Source organism: Agelaius tricolor, unplaced genomic scaffold (assembly GCF_023055355.1).
Source record: "Agelaius tricolor isolate 1412-34295 unplaced genomic scaffold, bAgeTri1.0.p SCAF_24, whole genome shotgun sequence".
Taxonomy (NCBI): domain Eukaryota; kingdom Metazoa; phylum Chordata; class Aves; order Passeriformes; family Icteridae; genus Agelaius; species Agelaius tricolor.
In genome coordinates this window covers 12,869,511-12,896,593 of record NW_027269284.1, presented here as the reverse complement: position 1 = coordinate 12,896,593, position 27,083 = coordinate 12,869,511, and the positions used below count along the sequence as shown (strand labels likewise).

Below are 27,083 nucleotides of genomic sequence, written 5' to 3'. Positions count from 1 at the left end.
GATGTGATTATCCCAAGAGTCTATTCCAACCCAAATGATTCTATGATAATTCTGTATGTGCAGAACAACATGTTCAATACAGCCTCATATAACAGTTAAAGTAGGAGAAAAAATGTTTGACTTGAACAGGGAGATGGCTTCATGAGTTACAGAATTTTCTGTTTGCTATTACCACTGATACTTTGTATTGTCAGGAAAATGTAGTTACTGCTTTGTAGTGAAAATGGGATGAGGCTGGGATACTTGCAGCCTCCTGCTCAGGTGTGCTGCAGCACTTAGGGCTAATTAAAGCTTCTTGGAGTGGGAAGAATTCATGTATTTCTGTGCTGTTTGCTCTAGTAAACTGAGGAGTAGTGTGAGGTGCTGCTGGCATCAATTTGTCTCTCCTGAGATTTTGTCCCCATTTGATGTTCACAAGTACAGCTATTCAAATGTCTCCTGTGATTCTTCTGACACTCACTCAGCAGTTACCCTTCCTCAGGGTATGCTTCAGATATCTGGGCTTTGTGTTGGAGCTTGTTTCTCTTCAAGTGTTGCAGTGGACTTGTCCTGACAAATTTTGTTAGGTGCTGATTAGGTTGTGCTGTGTGTATTTTACAGGTTACTGGTCTGGTTTTTCATGACTCAGTAGTGTGGGAGCAAAGGGAGATTTGGTCACTGAGTCACAGCAAGGGTTTAATTGCATTGCTGGTTTCCCATTGGTGCTTTTTGGGTAAAAGTATTTAGGAGCAAAGAGTGTGTTGCAACAAGTGCTTCTTGTAGTCACAAGAGTACTTGGGGTTCCTGGGGGAAGAGAGTGAAACCCCCTATACAAACACATGCCAGTCCATTTACTTCATGTAGGTTGTTACCTGATAGCTGCTTTTGTGGCTTGCAGTTCTACTTCTCCCTGCTGACAGGAGAAGCTTGTACAGCAATGCTCTGAAGGCATCTTCAGTTTTAAATCCTGGCTTGAATCTGCAGTTTGGTGATTCAAGCCTGGTGGTTTTTTTTCCAGGTGAGTGAGCTTGTTTCTGCTTGAGCTTGGGCTGTCTGCTCTGTGGGCTCGCAGAGGGCAGGTTCACATGGAGTGATTGCTCAGGTGTGGTACATCTATGTGCCTGTTGAATCAGCAGTCAAATTCTCTTGCACTCAGAGAAAGCTAGAGAATTACATTTGAACAATAAGATGGATGGTATGTTGGCAGAGAGAGGCTCTGCTGTCAGTCTTAGGAAAACACAAATTGGGATTCCAAAATAAGTTTAACAAAAAAGAGGGTCAAACTTTGGGAAGCATAATGCACCAAACTTGGGAGTGTCATGTTTTAGTGTGAGATGAGGAGTATACATCACCTTGGAAGAGCTGACAAAATAATTGGTATTTTGAAGAAGAATGGCTTTGTAGTTCTTTGAAATAGTTGGTCATGTCTGGTGTCATCCATAAAAAAAGTGGTTTCCCACTAAAGTCTTGCTTCTGTAGAAATCTGCTCAGGTCTGTTGTGTGGCTCAGGGGTGATCCCCCTTTAAAAGAGAGTACAGAAGTGCCAGGTTGGAAGCTCAGTGGTTCCTTAGGGGTGTGTCTGTTGCAGGAGGTGCAGCAGCTCTGTGATGGTGCAATGGGGCCTTGTCAGTGCTTGCGGTGCGGGCTCCTAACGCTCTCTTGTGTGTGCCCGCAGGGCGCTGACTCTGGGAGGAGGACTGCCGCATCTGGAGCACCTGAACCTCTCGGGCTGTCTCACTGTAACGGGGGCAGGCCTGCAGGAGCTGGTTTCTGCATGCCCCTCTCTGAAAGATGAACACTTTTACTACTGTGACAACATTAACGGTAATGTCTTTCTAGGAAGATGTGATGCTTTTCTGGGGAGTGATGCTTGGTGTAGGGACTTTTAAAAAGAAAAAGAACCACCAAAACTCATCTGTTTTTAATGTCTGTGTAGCTCTGGGTTTTACAGATTAATTACAAAATTATGACTGTTAAATCAGTTTTGTCTTTTTGTTTGTTTGTTTGGTTTTTTTTTTGGTAACACTAGTACAGTTCTGTATTACATAGGAAAGCATTTTTAGTGCCTGTATCTCTTAACTTACTTTCTACCTCTATTAGTCATGCTAAACTAAGTCTCTTTATAGCTGCTATTACACACTTGCCCTGTCCATATTTCCACTGTAAACCATGCAATTGTATGTTTTCTGTATGGTCATAACCTCAGACAGAAGCTTCATTAGGTTGGTACCAAAGCAGAGATTTTTAGGAAACCAATGATGTGTGTTTTGCCATGCAAACCTCCCCTATTGCACTAGTTTTGGTATAGAATATTGTTGATTCTACCATCACATGTCCTTATGGAAAAGGTAATTCAGTTTTTTTCTCTGGTTTTGCTTGAGTCAGTAACTTAGGGATGGATCTAAACTGGAGAAGGATCTGTACAAATGCATAAAGTCTGTTCATGGTGCAAGTCTTTTCAGTGTTTACCACACTGGAATTCAGTCTATTAAGTCCAGTAAGCATTCCTAGCATTAGAGGTGGGAGCCATGGTGTGACTGGTATTCCATGTGTGAATTTAAAACAGGTAAGTGCAACAGAAAGCAAGGGAAAAAGATGATAACCAGGTTCAAAGGCCTGTACATCTAATTGTGTGTAAACCAAAATTGTATTACCTGGTAGTTCATGGTGTCCAGCTCAATAATTTGCATCTGGATTGAGATGCAGTCCCAGCCTGGATATCAGATGTCAGAACTTTGGTATTGCAAGTAAATCTGTACTGATATTTAGGTATTCAATCCATTGAAATCAATACAAGATGATGCACTTGAATTGGATTGTAATATTAGAAGTGAAAGTATTAAACTTACCTTGTTTCCATAATTTTTGCCCATTATGCACTTTTTCGACACTGCTTTTTTTTTTTTTTTGAGACACTTGCTTTTTGTTACTTCCTTGCATTCTGTCTAGACTACAGCATTTAAAAATCTATTTTCTGTTGTCTTTCATTTCCACCTGAAAATTTCAAGGTTCTTTTTGTAAAAATCCTTCACTGACTCTCTTTCTGCATTATGTTGAGTTTAAAGATGTCTTCAAAGACCAGTTAGAATCCTGTTCCTTTTACATCTGATTGCTTGCTACTTTTCCTCTCTTTATACTTCTGTCTGTAAGACCAGACATAATTTGTCCTCAGAAATTTGTGGTTTTCATCTTGTCCCTATAAAATACACCATAACATCTTTGTATTAGTTTACAATGCCCAAATCTGTGTGTGAGTCCACCACTTTAAAGCTTGGCTGTTTCATAGTATCCTCAAGAAATTATTTAAATTTTAAACACTATTTTTGGATCATTCTGTAAAGTTGTTGGATCCTCTTCCTGTTTATTTCCTTCTTTTTATTGCCTGCTAGAATCTGTGAGCCTATATAAACTCTGCTTAGTTCTCTGAAGCATCATTGCATGCCTCTGGGTCAGCAGTTATTCCTGTAGAGAGGAGTGCACAGGACAGTGAGGCTGTGAGGGTCTGACTTCTTACATCTGAGATGACATTATTTCTCAACAGAAGTTTATGGCTTTATGGAAAGTAGCCTTTATAAATGAATTCCCTGCAGTTTTGTCTGGGTTTTGTTCCTTGCATTTTCAATCAAACTTCATTGTGGTAGGGCTGTTCAGTGTGAAACTGATGGGTTATTCCATTCCGTGGGCAGCAGGATTCCTACTGCAGCTGTTTCTGTATCATTTGGCATTTCTAAAGTAACTAGGGAAAGCAGTAGCTGTTGCATTTAAATCAATCCATACCTGAAGCTGTTCATCTGCACATTTACAGACTGTATTACTAACTGCTGCACAAAGTTTACTGATCTGTAAGCATGTTCAGAATAATTTCATAATTTTCTTTGCCCACCAGCTTTTCAGCAATTGTTTTTGGGGAGGGAGTTGTACTCTGGGCTCAGAGATTGGAAAACCTGTTGGAAATAAAAATGGAGCCAACAGCATGGAATTTAGCCATCTATGAATAATAAAGATACAACTTTGTCATCTGCTGATGAATAAGGGCTTTACTTTTACCCAGCTTATATTCAGATTTTTTTTTTCCTATCAACACTAAGCTTAATGGGACCCCTTAGACACAACCCAGCTTCATTGGAATGTCTTTGTGGAGGGCTTGTTTGGTAGGCACAGTGGTTGCAATTTTTGTATTTTCAGCAGGTGCTGTTCTATCTTTTTAGTAGAGCAAGACTAGAAAAGTAGAGCAGCTATGGTGAAGTAGTTGGGTTTAAGTCTGACTGCTGTTACACACCAGTAACATGGTACAGTTTTTATGACTAGAAACCATGAATTTGCATATACTTCCAGATCTACCTTGTGTTTGTTTACTGTTAGCTTCACTTCAGTTTTTGGTTTGCATACTAATGTTTAGGATCTCTTATGTTTTTCACAGTGCTGGAACCCTCAGCTGCAGCTGAAAACAAATCTGTCAATGTACATCCCTTCTAATGGCTGATTTCATTTGTCTAAAACAAATTTGGTTGTGAATCACACTGAACTCAGCAAGAAGAGTTTAATGTTTGAGTTACATCTTGCCACTAAGTTCTTATTGTCCTAAGGCTGTTTTGTCCATCTGTGTCCATTCTTCTGACTCGTTTCTCCATTTCAACGCCTGGAGTCCTGGAGTGCTTTCAGCTTTGGCATTAGAAAAATGGGGCTCCCTAATTTCTGCAGCAGTAGCTCTTTGCAGCATTTAAGTATGATTCAGTTTCTAGAGTTTTTTTTTTAATTATGTAGTCCTCAGGTTCTGTAATTAAAGAAATAGGGCATTAATGAAATAAAGTTTGATTCTAATTAGTCACTCTTCCAGCATTTAAAAGTCACTGGTCATAGTTGTTCTGTCTTTCAGCAGTCAAGCCAAGACTTTGCAAGTTCTTTTAAGGTTCATGGACCACTGTGTGCAGACTTCTGTGAGAACACAGTGTTCCAAGTGTAGGTCTCAGTCTAAATTCTACAGATTACCAGTGTACTCACAAATCTCTGGAAGGCTATTATATGTTGGTGGCAGCCAGTTGCCCTGGCAGGAGAAGTTCTTTTACTATGGTCGTGGTCTACGCTGTCATGTGTTCTTGGTGGAATGCTAAACTTCATTCTAGGGAATTCTGACTAATTTTTGTTCTGCTAGTACATGTAACAAAATGGAGTAATCAAATAGCTCTGCTCATCTCCTACATTACCAAACCTCTTTATATGTTTATATGTTCACCACAAGTAAGCAGCCCTCACCTCTATTCTGAGTCCCCTAAGCATCTGAGTAATCAGATGTGCTTGTAAAGAGCATTACAGTAATCCAGTTTAGAAGTAGCTAAACCAGTAACGTAGACTGTGGCAGGTTAGATGAGAATCTGATTAACTTTGCTTTCCCAGGTGAACCCAAAACACATTTAATTTAGCACTTCTCTGCTAGCACTTGCTAAGCTTTCACAGAGGGACCCTTTACAGAGGGAAATACCCTTCTCCTTATGATCCACTGCATTACTGTTCCTTCTCCACACTTACATCACATGTTGTTTTATAAGACTACATTTTGGGCTCCTTGTTAAGTCCAGCAGTGATGGTATCTGCCTCATCCCTGTCAAGATGTTTTATTACATGAGCCAGAACCTGACACTGCAAACACCCAGTGGTTGCTTGCTATACCTGGCCATCAAAACTGTCAAAGTTCATTCAGATCATATGGAGCAGTGTCCTCCTAGATACCCAGTGCATTGCTAACTGGGCTGTGCTGAAAGCAATAATGGGCAAATGAAGATGGGAGATAGTGGAACAGGTTGCCCAGAAAGGTGGTGCAAGACTCATCCCTGGACACATTTGGGGTGAGGCTGAAAGGGGTTTCTGAGCAACCTTATCTAGTTGAAGATGTGCCTGATTATTGCAAGGTGGTTGGAACTAGATGACTTTTAAAGGTCCCTTCCAACCCAAACTATCCTGTGATTCTGTGGAAGTGATTCATCTCCACTGTTAGGTTGAAATGACCATCACGCTGGGCAATATGAAAGGAATATATGCAGTTACCATATTGCCTAACCTAATGCATCAGTGAGGTGAGAGGAGTTGGAGACCTCATATACAGAGTCCAGAGGAAACAGAAGAGACAGTGTTATTATGGCAAGATTAAAGAGACCATTTGAATTTAAACAGAGAGAATGCTGAAACAAAGTCTAGTCCAAATGAGGTCAGTTGCAAAGACTGGGGAAGTCAGAGGTTACAAAGCCAAAGAGATGTAGCCAAAGGTCAATGGTAGTAAATAAAGCCAGGGAAACAAACCCAGTGTCTGTGGCTATCAAAAGTAAAGGCATTTGAATTTTGCTGTCTGTACCAAATGTAAAAAAGAGCAAACTAAGCACTAGGGATTTTATAGAGGAGGTAAATGACTTATGATGGAGGAGATCAATTGACATGTCAAACCATAAATAACTCAAACCCAGATTGCCTTGCTGTTAAAACAACCATTAATGATACTTACTACCTTGTTATAACAAGAACATAGAATACCCTCCAAGTGATGGGAATTGCCCATGTATGATAAGAAAGAGTACAGGGAGGGCAGATTCCAGAAGATGTGGTTGGACCCTACGTGTTTCATTTTACCTGAATTTTTTATTACTATAAAAAGGCTATAAAGGAAAGTTAGGGGTGGTATGAGGATTAGACATGGGGCAAGAAATGTAGTGTGAGGAGAAGGGTGAAATTTCACTGTGATATGCCTAATGTAATTTGTAAGTCATTGCCTAATAAATTGGGAAATGAACATAAAAGCATTTCAGATGATCCAATGTACTTAGAAGTATCCAGGTTTTTCAGATCTTAAGTTGCTGCTAGAGTGGCTTAAATTTAAAAACTGAAAGCTAACTAAAGGATAGGAAGAAAGGGCTTGATGGTCACTGTTCAGGAGAGGAACCTGGGAGGTGACAACTTCCTCCCTGTTCCCCTCCCAAGAGTTCTGTGCTGAGATCAGTCTTACTCAGCATTTCCCTTGTGTTGTGGTGTAAGAAATGCACACAGTAATTTCCATGTTCTTGAGTGGTGCTCTGTGGTCTTCAAGTAATGATACTGATGACTTCTGGAAGCTTCACTGTAGCTGTATGTGTGGTTGAAGGTCTGGGTGGCTGGGAATAATCAAACTGTGATTGCATGAAACAGAATTCAGAGCTGGCAGGTGCAGTGTGGAGATAATGATTTCAGAGAGCTGTTGGTGCTAATTCTGAGATCTTTCCTATTTGCAGCAGCAGCCAAAAAGCCACCAATGTTACCATCGTCAGGGTGGTGAGAACAAGATAGAGGGTGCTGTGCATGGTCCTGGAAGCCTTGGGGCACTCACATGTGGAGCACTGCATGATGGGCTTGGTCTCCCCATCCTGAGGAGAGAGAGTATACACTGGAGTTACAGAAGATACAGAAGAGGCCTTCTAAAAAGTTAGGGAACTGAACACCCAAAAAGCTGAATGTTTCAATCTGGGAATGAGGTGGCTGAAAAGGGAGCATGACTGTTACAGAACTGGGAAAGCAGTAGATGAGGTGAATGTGCAGTGGTAGTTCTCCAAATTTTGCAGTGTTAGAGCTCAGGGGCACTGGGTGAATTTTACACAGATACACAGTGTAGTGAACTTTGGAACTTGGTCCTATGGAGAATTGTGGAAGGAGGTTTAAAAAGAGGTTAAAAACCTGCATGCACAACTGAGCCATAAACAAGTACTGAAAGAAATGGACTTCAGTGTCCCTGATGCAACAGTTAGGGTTGCTGGAAAAGCACAAAAGGTGTGCATGACAGGCTTATATCATGTCCCTAGACACCATTTGCTTTTGCCAGTGGTGGAGGTAGTGTTAGATGGAGCATGTTTCAGTTAGGACCATGAGGAATAACAAAACGAGCAGAAAAGGATGGAAAACAATATTAAATTATACTAAGAATTCCCTTCCTTGGGATGTTGTGGGTCTGTATGTTTTATCAACAAGCATTTTGCTAGAAATGTGACAGTTGCTTCAGAATCCCTGCTGTGCTGTGCAGCTGTGGCAGTGCTGGGGAAGGTCAGCCATGGCTTGGAAAATGCTGCTGCACAGAACATGCTCTGCCAAAGCGGCTGCTCAGGAGCACCGAGTCTTCTTTCTAAAGGACTTAAGAAGAAGCTTTCAAACTCTAGCTCGTAAGTGACATGGAGGATCAAAATTTAGTTCAGGTGAATAAAAAGATTTGAAAAGGAAAATGAGTTTATTGACCAGTGAAAAGTTCACTATACTGTAACTGTAGTCTTTCATTACAGTTTCAGGTTTTATTCAGTCCCATGTATCTTAACTTATTTACAGTATAGAGTATTGCTTATTGGTCTGTGGCATTAAGTAGGAAGATGGTTTCAAGATCCCAGATTCTTGGAAATTAATTGAATTATGGCTTTGCTGTTGAAGGAGGTAAAAAAAGCGCCAGATATGGCATAGTGCCCTAGTTCATTAAAATATTTTATTAGAATTTCTAAATGCATTTAAAACACCTGAAATATTTGTTGATTTGTTTCTCATACAAATGGGGAAAATTTGTGTTGTCCTGGTTAGGTCTTCACCAGCTTGTTTGAGTTGGCTCAGCAACCCACTTCCAGTGTTTGTTGGTTGCCAGAGTTCAGGCAGCCTGAGTGTAAATGGGTCTCAAAGCAGGCATATGGCTGCAGGAAATAAAACCCTGTTTGAATAAATAGAGTAATTTCTTATCTCATGGTCACTTTAACATTTTACATGAAAGGAGAAAGTGAAGGTAAGTGGAGGTGGGTAGAGTTACAGTGTTGGTTTGTGCTTTCTGTGCTTGCAACTCATTCTTTTTTCTGAATGGGTCATTTTTAGCCTTATGGCTTCTGATGACTGCAGCAATGCTAAGGTGATTCTCTTTATAGTTTTTGAATTTCCAGTCAAGAGTATGTGAGAGTCTGGCCAACCATGAAGTGTTCATGGAGAAAAAAAAATACTTCCAGGCTAAAAACCTGTTTCCATTACCACAGACATAATTTTGGAGGTTATGGTTTCTTTGGTAATGATCATCTGAATTCGAAAAATGGGAATTAGAAATACGTTGTCAAAACCACTCAGTTCTGAAGCTGTGGCAGCGTGCGTGAAGTTGCTCATTGAGTGTTGCTAATTTGGGATGTGTTATCTTCATGGGACTAAGCTATGTAGCAAAAATGTCTTGAAAAATACCTGTTCCAGGTGAGGTTTTTACACTGTGATTGTACCAGCAGCGTTCCAGACTTCACAGTACTGACTAAAGTGTAGTGCATTGTAAAAAATGAGATGTTTTCTGAATCACCAGTTCATGAGAGTTATGAATCTAAATGAGTGGCCTTTCCTTCTTTTCACGTTTCTGTTGTTTTTGTGCAGGTCCTCATGCTGAAACCGCCAGTGGATGCCAGAATTTGCAGTGTGGTTTTCGGGCCTGCTGCCGCTCTGGCGAGTGAGCGCTGACGTCTGATCCTCTACTCCATTTAGCTGAGCAGGCTTCCTCTCATGCACTTTACTTACAGCTCGCATCTTGTGTTAACAATCCTTGGAGTGAGACTTGTTCTACTAGCCTGACCCTGCCCACAACTTCAGAACCTTAATTATGAGTGTACTGTACAGTGTTGTAACAATCTCACAACTTCATTTGGCTTGAAGGGTGTTGGGTTTTATTTTACATAATTTGGGGAAGATGGGAAAATCTTCAGGTTTTTTTTTAATGCCACTTTATTCCAATTCTGGCACTTAACTGTACTTTACTGAATTATTTTGTGTTAGGTGACTTTCTTTTTTAATTTTGGATCCGTAAGTACAATATAAACCTCCGCAGAGAATTTGAATTTTACTGTTTGCATTTGGGTAACAATTATACATCTTTAGGAGCCTGGTTTCTTCCCCTTTCCTCTCATCCTGAAGTTGTTCTTTTTATTGCAAAATTAGGGAAATTGCCACCTTCCTTTTGCATTTGGTTTTGTATTTGGGCTTGAAAGACATAAATAAAACATTCCCACCAATAAAAAAGTGTGTGCCATGGTTGAATGTCTGTGCTTTTAGAGTGCCATGCCAGAAGGCTGCAGAGGTTGGGCAGGTGAGTGGATGTTGTCATGGCTGTCAACCGTACAGTATGTATGGGGGTTTTTGGTTTGGTTTTATGGTTCCCATGACTCTGCTAAGTTGCATTTTTGAAACAGCTTCCAAGGAAGTAAATTTTCATTAATCTGAACTCTGTGAAAGACAGCAATGCATTTTCCCCCTTGCTTCAACAGTTAAAAAGATTCCTCTCTGGACAGTAGAGACTGTCAGGGAGCAGAAATTCTGCTGTGATTAGTGAAATGTGTGCTGGGAAGAGATGAGTAATAGATGAGTGTGTCCTGTGCTGGTGTGAGGGATGAGTACTGTAGCCCATGGCAAGTTGTAAACTTCAATGGTCACCTGCTCATAGTTGACACAGTTGCAGACTGTTTTTTTTTCTACAGCAGAGGAGGGGCAGGTGTCTGCTTTTGTAGAAGGCAAACAGGTTGTTTTCTTTCTCCTATCCTGCCTAATTTTTAGGACTGAAAATACAAGCTAGTAATTTTTACCTGTTTTCCTAATTGGATAAATTCTTTTGAGTAGTATTTATTTAGAACACCAGTCATGGTGACATAGAAGCTTTCAAGATTCCAGGGAAAAGTGTCTGGGAAGTCGGTGTGCAGGCAGAACTGGAGGTTACTGGAGGAAACTGCAAGTTTCCATCTTGGTCACACTAAACTGAAGAGTAAGGTAAGAAAAACACTAGTGAGTGTAAGCACAGCTGTGGACAGAATGAGCTGCAGATACACTGTGGAATAAAGCTGGGAGATGCCATCAGTGTTCAGCACAGCATCTTGTGATGACAGTGTACTTTCTAGAGGGGCCTGCAGAAGGGTGCCAGCAGACTCTGAGCTGGTCCATGACTGCTGAGAGAGCTGGCAGACACTGAAGTGACACCACTCATGATCATCTTTGAAAGGTCATGGAGATCAGGAGAGGTGGCTGAGGACTGCAAGAAAGCAAATGTCACCCTGGTCTTCAAAAAGGACAAGAAGGAGGACCCAAGGAACTACTGTCCAGGAAAGATAATGGAGTGTCTCATTCTGAGGGCCATCTCTTCTCATGGATGACTGGAAGGTGATCAGCAATAGTCAGCATGGATTCACTGTTTCACCAACCCACTTTCTCTCTATGATGAAACAACTCCCTGGCTGGCTGAAGGGAGAGCAGTGGACTGTGAACTCTGACTTCAGCAAGACTTTCAATGCTGTCTCCCACAGCCTCCTCATAGGGTCAGGAACTGGACTGGAGGAGTGGACACTGAGCTGAATTGGGACCTGGCTGAACAGCAGATCCCAGAGGTTTGTAATCAGTGGTACAGGATCTAGTTGGAGGCCTGTCACTGGTGGTGTCCCCCAAGGTTCAATACTGGGCTAACTTACTCATCAGTGACTAGAATGAAGGTCTAGATGCCTCCTCGGCAGGTTCACTGACAACACAAAGCTGGGAGGAGCTTTGGGCTGGTTCCCCTGAGTGCTCCACAGCCCTTCAGAAGGCCCTGGGCAGGTTGGAGAGATGGGCAGAAAGGAACCATCTGGAATTCAACAAAGGCAAGTTCAGGGTCCTGCTGAACTCTCTTCCTAAGCTTAGCCCACTGTCATTTTTACTTGAAGAGTCTGATTAGCAAGACAACAGCAGGAAAAGGATATGTATATCAGTATTAACAGCACAACTACTTACAAACTAGTAAGAGAATTTGGTTTTTATTAACTAACCTTTTGATAATCTTCTACTTGCAAGTTTGCTAACTTGCAGACAAGGATTTCATACTCCTAAGTAATTTAATCAAATTCTTATATAAAAGGAATGAGCTTCTGCTTAAGGTTTAGTAAAAATATTTATTAATCCTTCAGCTTTAACTTCTTAAGAAAATGCCTTCTACCTTTAAATGGTGCTGGCATTATACAGATAAAAAATACAGAGCAGGATATGAAGCAGCCTCTCAAAAATTGAAGTATGGTCTCTTCACTAATGGCTCTTAGGTATATGAAATTTATTCATAGCTAAAAATTCAGGAACTGAGATACAGGAAATTTTTTACTTACAAGTGTCTTTTGAAGAGGAACATCATCTGACTAGCTACAGGGATACCAAGGAAACATTTTACTCTGCACTCTCACTTATGTGGAGATGTGTAATGCTTAAAGAGTGTGAGGTTCCACAGGGAGCTATAAAAGACTATATAAAAATCACCTATTAGTACTGGAAATTTATGCTGTCAGTCTCTTCCTTAGCAGTAATTAGTGGTTTTAGGTCAAATAAAGCTACTAAAAATCATGTTGTCATTTGATTTTTAAAATACTTGGAATAGTTCAGCAGTGAGAGAAATCATATTTACACCTTTATAAGCAAATTTCTTGCAGTATTCAGACTGGTCTATACTACCTATTTCGCACAAGTGAAGCAACATAAATCCATATAGAGAGAACATGTTGGGGATAAGCATGAATATACACAGCCAGAGCAAATTCAACATTGGCAACATCAATGGTGTGAACTCTTGTGCTGTGTACAGCTTCTATTAGAGGTCTCACTTCAGAATATGGCATATGAATAGGAAAGCCAGATACCTGGAAAAAGAAAGAAAAGAAAACATGTAAGAAGAAAAGAACAAAGGCATCTGAATAAATTCATAGCTAAAAAATTTACATGCTGAATAAATCAAATTCTCTTGTCTATTGCCAGTCTGAGGGGATGCATAGAAGAATCTATGTTTGTAATTTGGTAACACCTCCCTTTTTCACATACTCCAGGCAAGCTTCTGCCATTTTTCCTCTCTAATTTGGTTTAACTTCAAAGTGAAGTTCTTTAGAATCCACTAGAATGAAGTTATATTAATGAACATGTATAGTAGAGCTTCATTGCTTTTTAGCCTTGTGGCTGGCTTTAAATCACTCTGTTCTCCTGGCTTGGGATTTGAGTGCAAATGTCTCCTGCTCAACAGGAACTGAAGCCTCAACTCATTTTGAAGCTGGCCAGAGCTGCCAACTGTCACGGGTGTTCCATGTGGAAAGCAGAAGGCCCTTCCAACAGCCTGGAGGAATAATGCACAGGCACACCTGTGGCTGCAGTGAACACATCAATTTTCTTCTGTCTTTAGAGAGTGAAGCAAAGACTAGAAAACTGCAGAAAAGCATGTTGTGTGGGCTCCTGCACCTGAAAATACACTGTGTATAGCACTACTCAGCAGCAGCAGCAGCAGGTTCCTTCTGACCCTGCGAGCAGCTGCACCAATCAGCCCCAGAGCAGCTGGTGCTGGAAGGCTGCACTGGTGTTGATGTACTGGCTGTAGTTGCTGTTGTGCAGCAACACATGTTTCTGCTGAACATAAGAATATAAAGTTAATTGGGTGCATTGTTGTTTTATCTTCAACATTACAAATGAAATAAACCAGATCATCACTCCTTCCCTCTATGAAATGATGATCTCTTTGGAATAAAATCTCATTTTGTGAATTTTGGCAGTAGAAGAAATAACGAGCCTAGGACACTCTTCTATACCACAGAGTGGCAATACTAGGGATTTCTTGCTTCTATGCACAAGGCATTTATGTTCACAGTGTACCCTGTAATCTCCCAGCTGTTTCTGCAGCTCTGCCTGGTGGTCATCTTCTACATCTTTGCCTTGATTTTGTTCCAGCAGCGGCAAAAAGTTGCGCAGGGTGGAGGTGCAGTATCTGTTCCAACGTGTTGGGCGTGTTGGTCTCCATTCCATAATCTTATCCTTTAATATTTTTTCAATCCTGCAGTAAGACAGACTGATTATTACAGTTCTAGTATTGGACATTTGAACTGATCTCCCTTGGCAGACAGTACAGATTCTGAGAACCACACATGACCTCAGTTAAACTTACTGCTCACTACAAGTGCAGAAAAGCCAACCCAGCTGTGTAGTAATGACTGCACTGTCAGTGTCTGCATGGTAAGCCATGGAATTACAACCCCTTTTAGTTTACACCTTCTCCTCTCATCCCCCCACAGCATTTTGTTCTTTGTGAAATGGTAGAGCAATGACTGATCAGTTCTTTCTACCTGGCAATCTCTATTGAAGAAGAGAATTTTAAAAAGCCCTGAAACAATAGCTTCTGATTTTTTAGGCAATTCTCCTGGCACTGAAAGCAGATTTTTAGGAGCTAGGCATGAATACCTAGGAATGTTCTGGTATTAGCACTGATGGCACTTGGTCTGGAGGTAGCATTACCTGCTCTGCAGTTCCAGTGCAGCAGCCTTATCTGAATGCTCATAAGTTAGTTCTTCAGGCTAGTGATAAAAAAAATAAATATTAAAACGTGCAATCTCTTCTAAAACATCTAACAGTCCAGGAGTTTCTGCCTTGATAACGCTCAGAGAAATTTACAATTATGCAAAAAGAAACTATTCTTTAACAGAGACATGATAAAAATTTAACTAGAGATTTGTGTGTAATTCTGGGGTTTTTTTTCCCCAGTAAATTTCAACTGCTTACACCTTTCATAACTATACAGAAATTTCTCGCTTTTTACTAGTGATGTTCATACAGCTTGAAAAAATGCCTTAGCCATGAGACAAAAGTTGACTTTATAATACTGAACTACTACTTTAGATATATTTAAGATTTATTCCATTTACTTCACTGTTGCCCTGAGATCTTAGATAGAGGGCAAAAACATTAAATCTGTACAAAGTCAACTTTTTTCAGTATTCCTGCTTTCATTTTTTTAAGGAGTAACTAGGAAATCTTTTTAAAAACCAGTGCTATTACACAGATGTACTTAACCAAAGAAGTCCAAAGAACTTAATATGTGCTTCTTTATACCAAGTCTGTGATGTCTCAGTCCCTCTTTTGGAGCTGGCAACAGATCCATCAATACCTGAATGCTGCGGAGACCAGGGAATGGCAAACTTCTTGAAAAAAAAGGTTTCCAAAGTTTTGGTTTGCTGATATCAAAATACATCCTTCCTGGGGAATCATATTCTTGCATATTAAACCAAATCTGCAAGAAAGCAAATTTGGTTTAGCTTTTAGCATATAATCAACACCTGTGGAACACATTCCACTTACATAGCAGTAAAATACTATATAATGTTGACCTCCTGTAGCAATTTTTTCTGCTGTTCTGAGCTGCATTTCCACCCCTCTGGACTGCTGCACAATTCTTTCTGAATTCTGATTAAATTCCTCCAAGAGCCCACCTCAGTGCTGCTGTGGCTGTGATGCCTGGTAGCTGCTGCACCCAACAGTACTGCTTTTTTAAGTGTACCTTGCAGAGTACAAGCAGAGACTGCAGACACACAAGTCACAGCTTCTGTGCACATTTTGTCAGCAAGTGGAACCCTTGTCTTGCACTCCCTTTCTTTACAGACATTAATATTGGCCTCTGTGCCTGGTCTGGAGCATGCAGGCACTGTAGGATTCTTGTTCTAACAACCTTTAAATAATTCTTTCATATATAGAAATGTGACAAGACTGGGCACACTTACATTATCACAGCTGATCAGACAGTACACATTTTGTAAGGGGCAGAAAGTATCATACTGCCCATAAAAACATCCAGTACTGGGGTTCCAAATTACATACTGACTTTGTTCCAAAGTTAATACATATGCAGTTGGTCCCTAGGAAGAAGAAAACAAAGTATGAGAAAGATGTTTGAAAACTGGCTACAAGTAGGCTTTGTATTCCTAGTAATGCTGATTTTTTACTATTGAGGTTGATAATGCTCTTTAGGGCAAACTGCTTGGAAGAATTGACAGGTTCATTACAGTTCAACACTTATATAATAATGTGGGAGAGAAATGTCAGACATGCAGAGCTCCAAGCCACTTTTTACATATAGAATCTGAAAGCTCTTGTCTCAGGAACAAACAGATGTGAAATTCCACATACAGGAATGTTTACCAGATGCCACTTCAGTATCAACACATCCTGCTTGGCTACTGCCCCAGCCCTCATCCATGGGCAACCTCTGAGCTGAAGGACTCCCATCCAGGCAGCACACTCTGTGTCAGCCATCAGCCTCCCTCTCAGGCATGTAAGGAATTTCCCAGCTCTCTTTATATCCTCTATCAGGAATCCCTAAGCTGCTCTTCTATGTTCTTGTCATCCATTATATTTCCCAGGTATCTTGAAATACATGGAATAAATTCCCTCCTTACAAAATGTTTTATTATTGACTAGCATTTCCATCAGATTTTGAGGGGAAGGAATGTATCTGAGTACCTATTCCTGTCACTGCAGTATCTCAGAATGTGCTTAAGAAACCAGCTTAGACAGAAATTTTTACCAAACCTTTCATATGTATGTAGAAATTTGCAATATAAACAGTTACCACCTTTTTGGAAAGAGCAGTATTGGTTAGTTGGAAATCTGAGTGCTTCTCTGAGAACAAAGGCATCTCCCAAGCAGCAAAACAAGCTCAGTGTTTCAGTTCTGCTGCCACAGTGGCCCCCGGCAGCCCAAGGCAGAGCAGACACCTCACCTGTCTGCATTACAGTGGGCAGAGGGACAGGTCTTTGTCCAGCCTGAGCCAATCATCTTTGCTATTGCTGCAGCTCTGCCATCAGCCTGAGAGAGAATCAGCAGATGTGTGTGACCACTAAGAATCCCTGGCATGCCCCTAGCCCTCACCTATCACCTCTGAACTGTACCAAATCCCACACAAACTCAGACTCTGTGTATCCATGACTGAGATGCTGTCAAGGGACTGTCTCCATCAGATGCACCATTTATACAAGCTAAAGACAAATCAAGGGTTACAGATGCTTGGTACTGTATTGTGATGACAACTACTACCAGTTTAAGCATGGAAACTGAGGTCAAGGAAAAAAACTCCAGATATATACTAAGATGTACTTTCAATTTTTTTATTTACTTCTCTGAAAAGAATCGGTGCCCAGCACCAATCTTTAGATAATATCCTGGAAAAACATCCCATCAAGAAAAAATTATCCATTGTTGGGGGCCAAAGACTTCACAAAATAGAAGTTAATACTTAGGCCAAATGAAAGAATCCTCTTACCTCAGGAATGGCATTTCCAATGATGAGCCAGGCTTTTTTCCCCATTCCAAGAAAATAATTACACAAGAGCACGGCGTGTTCTTCCTCATCTCCCGCCAGAAGATAAAGAAATTGCTAATTGAGATATTAAAAAAAAAAAGAAAGAAGGTTTTTCTAGGCAGTTATCAACTTAGAATATTTGATAATGTTTCTTAACACATCTGAAGCAAGGAGTCCTCTCAGATCTTTGCAACTGATCTTTACTGTTTACTGGTCACTGCTTCAACACACAGGATGAAGAGTGAATGGTGTGAGAATACATGAGGTCTGAGATCCTATCACAACAACCAGGGTGTTTGTCTTTTTTAGAAAGACCCTTTTTCAGAAAAGTTCTGAGATGATAAAAACTTCATCTATGATAAACAATGTCTGCTGTTATTCTCTAAATTACAGGATTTGTGTGATAGAATACTAAATATCTCATTATTGCTTACACTACATGCAATGTCTTTCCTGTAGTTCCTTGGAATGACAATGATCCATTTTAAGTCTAGTTGCAATGTCTCCATTAGTAAGCATCCTTTCACTTGTGCATGTGTGTGACATTATGGACTGGTTTATAACTGAGAAAAAAAAGAGATGCTTTGAAGCCCAAATATATTCTTAGCTTACTGCAACCTATTAAAGATAAAACTTTTGGCTCAGATCAGAATAAGCAACTTCTTTCAAGCTTTGGTCCTTATCCTTTAAAATAAATGGCTTAAATAAAATTATTCCTCACAATAACAGAATCACAGAATAATTTAGGTTTGAAGGGACCTCAAGAGCTAATCTAGTACAACCTCCCTCCAAAACCACATCCACTAGGATGTTCTTTCACATTCAAGAGGATGAAGAACTTCTTTTTAATGCATTGCTTACATCTGATGTACTCCATAAATCACAAATTCCAGCAAATGACACACTATCTGGCAAAAAAGGAATCAAAGCAACATATCGAGCCACCAGTTCCTGCAAGAAAACAAAGCAGAGCAGGTCACCCCTTTAATTCAAAATGCTCTAATGTTATCATACCAGATGTGAAGAATATTGCTGCTTCCACTCAATGACAAAACACTGAGTAACCTCAGCACAGTAGCAGCTAGCTCATCTTAGAATTTGTATCAAAGACTGATATGATTTACTGCCATTGAGGTTTGACATAATTCTTTGTCTTTTAAAGGACAATACTCATTAATACACTTTTTTTTTTCCCCAGAAAAAACAAACATTATTTTACAGTATCATTATAGTTGGACTTACTGTGTATTACACATAGTCATTACTACTTGTATTTTGTATCTGTAGTTTTTCCTCTGCAAAAGGTGCAGCTGTACAGCAGAGACACAAAAGCTTATGTGCATCTGCATGTGCACATGCATCCTGACATCTGTATCAAACATCTTGTAATCTGTATCCCAGAGACTTCACCATCTTTTCTAAGTACTTACTGCTGCTGTTTGAGATCTATTTGGGACAGCATCAAGAAGCTCCTGTGGTGGATTCAGAGGTTTGATGTATCTGGTAATAAAAACTGTTTTTCCATCAAGGTCAATTACAGTTGTTAGGCACTGGCGGCTTGGAAACTTTGAAGTACATTCAGCTTCATATTTTTCTGCTGCCTGGAGCAGTTTCTCATCTTCTTGGGTATCAAACTTCAAAAGACAGTAGAATTTATACTAAATCAGTTTTATTTACAGTTTGGACTTAAGTCTTTACTATATTTGGCCATATTCACCATTTGGAGGACAATTAAAAGATTGTTAAATTCTTTTCTAATAGCACTTTGAACTTGCTTTGTAGTACAAAGTTTTGCTTACAGACATAAAAGGAAGGTCAAGGCAATGGAAAATCAGGTAATTTGCACTTACTTATGAATGCCCATAATGATCTATACATATAAGCTGGCTTTATTGAAGCACTGAAGAATGTAGTGAAAGTTATGGCCAAGTAACACTGGGAGCATGAGGATGTAACACCACATATTAAGTAAAAAATAAAATTATAGTTAGGTACTAATCCTATGAGCTATTCCCACAGCACTCCATTAAAACCACAATTGACATTAAGCATAAAATCTCAGGGATTTTTATATAAAGAATACTGCAACGACACTGCTCAATGCCAAAATATTTGCAGAGAAAGTTCAAGTGATTTTTAGATGAATCCTTAGAATTCAGAAGTGTTTAAAATTTCCACATTTTAAATGTGATTTTTCAGAAGAAAATGTAGGACTCAAAAGCACATATCAATTATATAACAATGACAATTATTTCATGATGCTACCAAAGATGTCATCTTTTAAAGGTATTAAGATTGGTCAAAATTATCTATTTAGAATTCCTTATATACTTCTAGTGGTGGTGAGAATTAAAGTTCATCCTTCATAGTATTTTTGTTTAAAATGAGCCACTTTTGTCATTTGTTAATCTTCTTAAACTAATCTGAGCTGGAACAGCTTGGGCTAGAAGAGAAGGCACACAGTGGTGATTCTTCTCAACCATAATTAAGAGCAGAAAAGTAGAGCCTCTGGCATGTTGTAAATGTAGCAATTTACTGCAAATATTACTGGCAAATAAACAATTACTATGTCACAATCAAGTAACACAAACTGCAAAGAGGTTGCTGAATGGCACAAACCCGAGCTAAGTCTTAAACTGGGAACAACAGGACTATCTCAACTGATTTATTAATGTTGTACCTTCTTAAGCATTTCATTCATCTAATAGAGGTTCAGGAAGGACAGCAGGAAAAAGAGGAAAAATAAGTAAAGAAACAAAAAAGGTATCATAAAATTAAACTAAAATTATGCTTAGCATCCTAAAGCACTACACAAGCATTTCAAATTAAGTGCAGGTTAGGAAGAGGAAGAAAGTATGACAAATTATTTTGGTTTTTTTTCCCCATAATATGCCAAACTCTTTCTATAATAGGTGTATGTGTTGCAGCTGGAGAGTTGCAGCAAAGAATTGTAATGACTATTGTTGTTAGTCTAAGGCACTTCTGGTTTACTAATGAAACTGAAAAAAACAGCAGCTGCTGCTTAGGAATTATTATCTTCAAAAGCTCGAGGCATGCATGAAGCCATAAATAATAAATGCTCATTTGAACAGTATAAACACAGAAGCAAGAAAATACTCTTTGCACCTGCCACCACCTTTTTGTCCACTAAATCCTTTTGTCCACAAATACTCACACAACGCTTTATTGTTTACACAAGTACATGGAAAGACTACATGCTCACAGATAGGAATGCCAATTTACTTTCCCTGAGGACTAAAATTAGATACCTGGGCAAAGTTATTTCTCATGTATTAAATGCACACCTCACTTAATGGTGCATCTAATTAAACTGAACAGATAAAAAATTTGAAATAAAACACTCCAAATTTGTATGAATGTCCTTCTGTACTTGTTCATGTCCTTTGGTACACTAAGGAGAGCTATTAATATGCATCTCAAGAACTGCACCACTGGAAACAAAGAGCAAGAGAATGATGAATTAGTGATTAGTTACCTTCTCTCTGACAGACTCTCCAGGGATGAGCTGTGGTTCAATGGTAATGAACAGAGTTATATATGAGCCCTCACTCAGATTTCTCACAGAATCAAAACCTCTCTCCATGCCCACGCTCTTTTCTTTGCTGTAGCCAAGGAGGACTGGAGGAATATTGACCTTAAATGTACCATCAATCTACAACAGATACAGAGAAATACTTCTCATTAAAAGCAAAAAAAGCAAAAGTTCCCTCTCACATAAATTTTCTACTTGAGTCTGCATATTTTCTTCTTTTGGTTATTAAAGTTACAAAACAACAAAATGAGAGAATATGACATTTATATTGATTAACTGTGGTATTGAAAACATGAGGTATCTCATTGTTAAATATATTAATCACAACTCGATTTCAACCTCTCTTGCATATTATGAATGCTAACATTTAATGAAATGGAAATCATATACACTAGTTCACAGAGAAAGAAAGAGTGCTGGCCTTTCAGTACTTTTCCTTCAAACACCAAACTCTACATGGCTCTGCTTATCTGGAAAAAATAAAAAATGGCAAAATGCAGGTTGCATGACTATGCTTCTCAAGGCAGCAGCAGACCAACAGGCCTTTGCCTATGAGTGCTGTGGGAAGGATGGTCAGCATTCAGATGGACCCTCTTGCATGCACAACCTACTGATGCTTCTTGGGTGGAACTGGAATTGGGCCCTTTTATCCAGCTTCTCTATGGAAGTGCTCTGCCAGACCCACCAGCCCTGGCAGCTCCCCCTGCTAGCACAAACAGAGAATAAGGTCTTTCTGAAGGGCTGGCTGAGACAAGAGATGGCAGGCTCACTTGCTTGGGCAGGTTTCAATAGTGGAAGTAGCCAGCTTTAAAAGAAAAGCAAAAGCAGTAAACTCCTGATCTGGAGACAATTGAGGTGACTGCCACCAGAAAGGGTACCTTCAGTGGATGAGGGAAATGAACAGATGACTCACTGGCATGGCTCATCAAACATTTAAGAACAAAATTAAGTTTTGATGAGGAGAAAACTAAAGATATCACTCAAAATTTCTGCTCCAGTGTATTAGAACAGGATGATGAAATGCTTCATTTGCTAGTGAAATTTAGTTGCTAGATGCACCTTGATATAACCACTGTGCTGATCAGGCTTTTTCAAATTCCACACGAAATCCTACTCAAATGCAAAGAATATCTACTGCTGGGAAGATCTATACAAGCACTCACACTCTGCTTAGGCAATCACAAACTCCAACACCTCCTCAAAGACACTCAGCAGTGTATCTGACAGGAATTCTGGAGCTACTCTGGTTCTACAGCAGAAAGACCAAGAAGCTGAGGAACAGAGGTTCACAGTATGGGAAATCCCTAAAGATGGATTATGCATGGTGGCTGCACTGGTAAGCAGTCTGTTAAAATGTCAAGTCTGCCCATTACGTCTCTCTGTGAGCAGACACACTTCTCAGGTGGATTTCATTCATTCAACATAGAACAATTCCCTAAAAATGAGCACTGAGTCATGTTGTTTCCTGTTTGCTGACCTACAGCAATGGTGATCACATTATGTGACATTTTCTGCACAGGATGGCCAAAGACTCATGAAAAGAAGGTCACATCTTCTTACTACTTACATCTTCTTTAAAATCAGTGAAAGCTTCATGGTACAGGGCACCACAGCTCTCAAAGAGAAAAATTAACTGATTAACCTCCCAAGTTTAAGAGCACATATTATTAATGATCTAGCAGAAACAAGTGGACTAAGCCTGGTTAGACATATGCTGTCCAAGATTTCTCAGCAATGAAAAGTGCTTTCATGCTTTCCTGAATCCCATGACAATCACATTCTGTTATGCTTTGCAGACAGCCCAGGAAAACAACTTTGATCATCAAGCACTGCACTCAAATCTAATGAGACTCCTACAGACTTTCCCTCCACCTAAAGGATCTGGGAGGCTCAGAGTATGCCTTGAAGTCCTTAAGGTTCTGAAAAATGCCCCATAGGGCCAGAGAATAGCAAATGAATGTGTCATTAGGAATGCAACTGATTTCTCAGTTTCTTACTTCATGAAGATTCTGACTTTTGTGATCAGATAACTTGATCTACACCAAAAAGCAACTGCCATGCAGAAGAAGTCCTACAGCTGTGTTACAATATAATAGGACTATCAATGGAAAGAAGCAGTTTCCTTAAACTTAGTCCAGGATGAGTAGCTGGACAAAAAAAATATTTCCTCTGAAGAAGAGCATATTTTACTATTACTCCCATGACTAACTGTGGCTATTTCTTGAAGAAAGCTTCTCTTGAAAAGTTCTAGAAATGGAAGAAAGAAGGGATTAGGAGAGGCAAAGATCAAAATCTTGTGATTCATGGAAAGTGTGAAAAAAAAGTTCAAATTTCCTCTCGTATCTGGGTGATTCTATTCCTAGTTCATCTATCCAGGCTGTGCAACACCACAGCCCTCAAAAGCCACTGAGAAAATCACCTAAAAAAATCTGTGCTTTTAATGTTGCTACTGAAGGCTGCATTGTCACTATTGAGAATATTTTATCTCTTCTCCCTTCAAAACCTTGAACTTACTGGGAAATACCAAATCTGTCAAAAAAATCCCAGTGGTTTCAAAGACATCTTCAAACAATTCCATAAAAATAAACTAACAATTACAAAGAATATAATTAAATCTGACATTCCATTTCCAGCCCTTTTCCATTCTCAGTTCTGTATTTTACTGCAAATAAAATCACTCACCCTTGCTTGAAAATATATGGTAGTAAATGGAATCTTAACACATCCCAGCCAGTGTCTCTCAATACGAGTGTGGATTCCACTTCCTCTCTCATGATCATCCTATTAAAAAGTTGCCCAACACAACACTTTGTAAGACAGCTTCATTTCCTTTAATTCAATCAACAACTGAATCAAGGCATTAATAAAAAATTCTGTATGAATTTTCTGTAAGTATCAGCTCCATTACTTGTGCAGCAGTAATTATTCTGCACAACTTTCAAGCACACCAGATGCTGAAAACATAGAAGAACATTGCAGTCCATGATACAGTGTGCTTGCACTTTGGGGTTTAAGTCCTGTATAACCTGTAATGGAGAACTTAAAGCTTTGACAAGGAGTCCACAACACTCTTCTCAGTAATGAAAGCAAATGAAAGCTCTGGTTTGAAAAGCTTTTTGAAGTTAAAATTATAGGAAAATTTAAGTAAACCCTGTGAAATGGAAAAACTGTTTTCATGTGCACTGCCTATCAGATTTCCAAATTTTTCATGATCAGCCTAGAATTATTTTTAAAAAAACCTCTGCCATGACATCCAAGTTTCAAGTGTGTAGCTTTCTTCCTTCTGCTTCATCAAGTATCATTTCAGTTTTGAGGACAGAATTCTGTTCCCAGTGAAGTGTGTGCATTATTTATTTCTGGGCTATGTTTTCAAGAATGTTGAGTGCTGCTATTTTTGTGTCTGCTGAATTGACTAGGAAAGCTTTCACTGGATTCAACAGGGGAAGGACTTATGCCAACACTGAGAGCTTACAAAAATTTCTTGTTACTAGTACTTGCAATTCTTGTCTCATTCAAAAAAATTAATGCAAACAACCAGTAGATGGTTTGGGCTTTTTTTTATTATTTCACCAAAGAGCTTGTAAAACAAGACGAGACAAAGCATAACAAGATAGTTAGCAAAAAATACAAGAACTGGGATCACTCATCTGGAATGAAGTAAAAAGCTTTGATTAAGGTTAAGAACAGAAGTCAGATTCTGTTGTTGATGCCTCTCAATTTTAGGATCTTCAACTTCATTAAGTATCAGCAAAACATTACACACATGTGATGTGTTCAACTCTAGCAGCATTTTGTGTGGCACAAGCTGAATCTGTACAAATGTAAACTGTAAAGATTGCTCCCTCTGATAACCTTGCAGTATTGACTAGATAAAATCATAAGGAATGACAAAATAGAGAAAAGAGAGGCACAGGATGGGGGAAATTATTACATGGAAAAGTCTTGTTCTGACAACTTCAAAAAGCTCACTATGTTCTCTAGTGTACAATGTCCTTCAATTTTGAACTCACCTCTACAGCATCATGAAGTACTTCATCAAAAACATTAATGAAGACTTCATCTTTTACTGACTGCAAACTGTGGGTGCTGTAGTCACCATTAGGAGCTCTGAAGAGGTTAAATAAATCAAAAAAGTGATTTGAACAATACAGGAAAATGAGGATAAATTTGCATGCTCAAATTAAACTATTATTGTGCAGAAATAATTTGGTTTCATTTTGCCATACCTAAATGGAAGCTCAAGTTCCTCATTCCAGCAGGGGCTTGGGCCTTCTGCTGTTGTTGTCCTGCAGACTGTTCGCTGAAAAGAAACTTCTACAAAAGGACGGACCAAAACCTATAAATAGATATCAAAACAAAAGAAACAGACCTCTGTGGAAATTCACCAGAGCACATTAAATTACACATTTCAAGCATTAAGAAAAACATATGTTGTGGCAAGCAGGCTGGTTCTGCCCAGATATAACTTTAATACACCATAAATATTGCACTTCATGGCTTTCTAAGCATTTATGAAGAATTCATAAATTCAAGAATTCATATTCTTTTAAGAATATTTTATACACTAGCATTTCCAAAAATGTATGTGTATTCAAAATACTTGATGTATTTATATACACTGGAAAAACCACATTTTCTCCTGAGAGTGGAAAAGGTACACGCTATCTAATCAAGGAAAGTAACTGAAACAGAACATGTGATCCACACACCAGGGGAAAGAAGTGCACTTGTATCCTCTTATCTGTAATCCAAGAAGCCTACAGCTACAATCCCAGTTGTCCCTGAAACTGGGTCCTATGACAGATAAGCAACTTCATCTAGACAAAACAACCCCCTAAATGTGATTAAAAATGCCTTATTTAACATTCAAATGCATATGGCAGATGCTTTTCTACATTTCAAAAAGCTGTAATTTTGTAAGAAAATCACAAGAAAACCAGTAAAAACCCTGAAGGTCTTTCATCTTCATTCAGAAGGATGCTGAATTTAGTTTTAAATAGCAAGAAATTGAAATTTCAGTGTCAGCCATAAGAATGGCTGTGCTGGTTTAGACTAGGAGTGTACTGGACCCAAAGTGCAGCCTGTGAAAACAGCCAGCAGCCAACACACACAAAAAAGTAAGAACTGAGCAGGCATAGATGGTATTTTCTCCTATTACTCTTCCAGACTTCAAACATTTTCAGATGAAAGACTTTCCTAAGTCTGTAATGATTTTTCTATTAAGTAACTCCCAATGGATCACTCTTCACATACTTGTCCAATACCCACTTCAGCACAAACCAACCTCTTTCATCCACAATACATGCAAGCAACTTCTCTGGCCACTGGCCAACTGCTGAATGCAAAATCACAACTTTCTTTTGAACCTAACTCCTACCAGCTTCATTTGCCCATCACTCACATTTGTACTTCCAGTGCAGGAAACAGTCAATCCTTATCCAGTGTCTATGATTCATGATTTTGTGCCTTTCTACCATATTCCTCCTCCTCAGCTTGCAGTTATGGGTGCTCTGGCTCAAAGTCCCACCATTTTTCACTGGGCAGGAGCCATTCTGTATATTCTTCTCTGAACCTTCTGCAGCTTTACTCTCCTTTTGGAGATCAAGGAGTGGGCAAGGAAACCTTGCCAATAAAGTATCTTTCTGAGGGTGAATGCTACTGTCTGTGCAAAATGCTCACAGCTTCCCAGAAGATGTCACTTTTGTACCATACCTGGTTGAATACCCAGTCTGGGCTGTTGGGTGGGCTCTGAGCTGATGGAGAGGCTGCAAACATCTCGTTGAAGGACCTTGAAGATTTCGATGGCTGCTGAAGTTTGCTACAAGAGAAAACAGACAACAACCACCAGGGAAGACAGAGAATTTATTACAAAATGTGAATCCCTCACATTGTCTATTAGCCATACAGAATTCTGGAAATACTGATGGTTTTGTTACAATTTTCACCTTGGGAAGATATTTATTAGATCAAATAACACAAATAAAATGCCAGAAAGGGGTATTGAGTGTATACTTCCTACAAGCCTCACTGCAAGAGTACTTTGTGCCTGGAGGCTCTCTTTTCTGAAGGGTTTATTAACTGCAGACTTTTTTGTTGCCTACCCCACACAATCTCTTTGAGCTACAAGCTTTTAAGTTCAAGTACTTGAATTCCTGCAGAATTCATGAGCAGTGTAGATCTCATGGCATTCAGGCAAGGCAAAAAATAATTCATATGAATATTACAGATTTGTCAACCCATGAGTGAAGTAAAAGACAATATATGTTAAACATTTATTTTTACAGCACTTCCACATAATTTTTTTTGTGGTAAGACCACATTAAAGACCATAAAGGAGTAACTATTCACATATAAACAGCTCAAAATAAGATATCATATAATGCAAAAAGACTGGATGGGGTTTTAATTATTTCTGTAATTCTGGTAATGAATTTTCCA

The 27,083-nt window shown here is 39.3% G+C and overlaps 2 protein-coding genes across 8 annotated transcripts in view; one reads left to right on the top strand and one right to left on the bottom strand.

Annotated features, from left to right (window-relative positions):
- The window catches only part of FBXL5 (F-box and leucine rich repeat protein 5), a 34,191-nt gene extending 24,186 nt beyond the window's left edge, over positions 1–10,005 (top strand). For 3 of the 5 annotated variants that reach the window (XM_071447313.1, XM_071447310.1, XM_071447314.1), the window contains 2 exons: positions 1,655–1,803; positions 9,367–10,005. In XM_071447313.1, the coding sequence (XP_071303414.1) occupies positions 1,655–1,803; positions 9,367–9,443 (226 nt within the window). In that variant the 3' untranslated portion in view covers positions 9,444–10,005. Of the gene's footprint in view, positions 1–1,654; positions 1,804–4,399; positions 4,697–7,232; positions 9,196–9,366 lie in introns of those variants that run through there. The other 2 variants (XM_071447312.1, XM_071447311.1) reach the window with 2 other exon arrangements.
- Positions 10,006–11,743: 1,738 nt separating this feature from the next.
- Positions 11,744–27,083, bottom strand: part of CC2D2A (coiled-coil and C2 domain containing 2A) — a 52,274-nt gene continuing 36,934 nt past the window's right edge. For 2 of the 3 annotated variants that reach the window (XM_071447306.1, XM_071447308.1), the window contains 14 exons: positions 26,358–26,463; positions 24,872–24,981; positions 24,656–24,752; positions 23,328–23,426; positions 20,589–20,765; positions 19,773–19,793; positions 18,523–18,726; positions 17,954–18,043; positions 17,054–17,167; positions 15,516–15,650; positions 14,906–15,028; positions 14,257–14,315; positions 13,621–13,798; positions 11,744–12,626 (listed from right to left, as the gene is read on the bottom strand). In XM_071447306.1, the coding sequence (XP_071303407.1) occupies positions 12,438–12,626; positions 13,621–13,798; positions 14,257–14,315; positions 14,906–15,028; positions 15,516–15,650; positions 17,054–17,167; positions 17,954–18,043; positions 18,523–18,726; positions 19,773–19,793; positions 20,589–20,765; positions 23,328–23,426; positions 24,656–24,752; positions 24,872–24,981; positions 26,358–26,463 (1,702 nt within the window). In that variant the 3' untranslated portion in view covers positions 11,744–12,437. The remainder of the gene's footprint in view (positions 12,627–13,620; positions 13,799–14,256; positions 14,316–14,905; positions 15,029–15,515; positions 15,651–17,053; positions 17,168–17,953; positions 18,044–18,522; positions 18,727–19,772; positions 19,794–20,588; positions 20,766–23,327; positions 23,427–24,655; positions 24,753–24,871; positions 24,982–26,357; positions 26,464–27,083) is intronic. The other variant, XM_071447307.1, reaches the window with a different exon arrangement.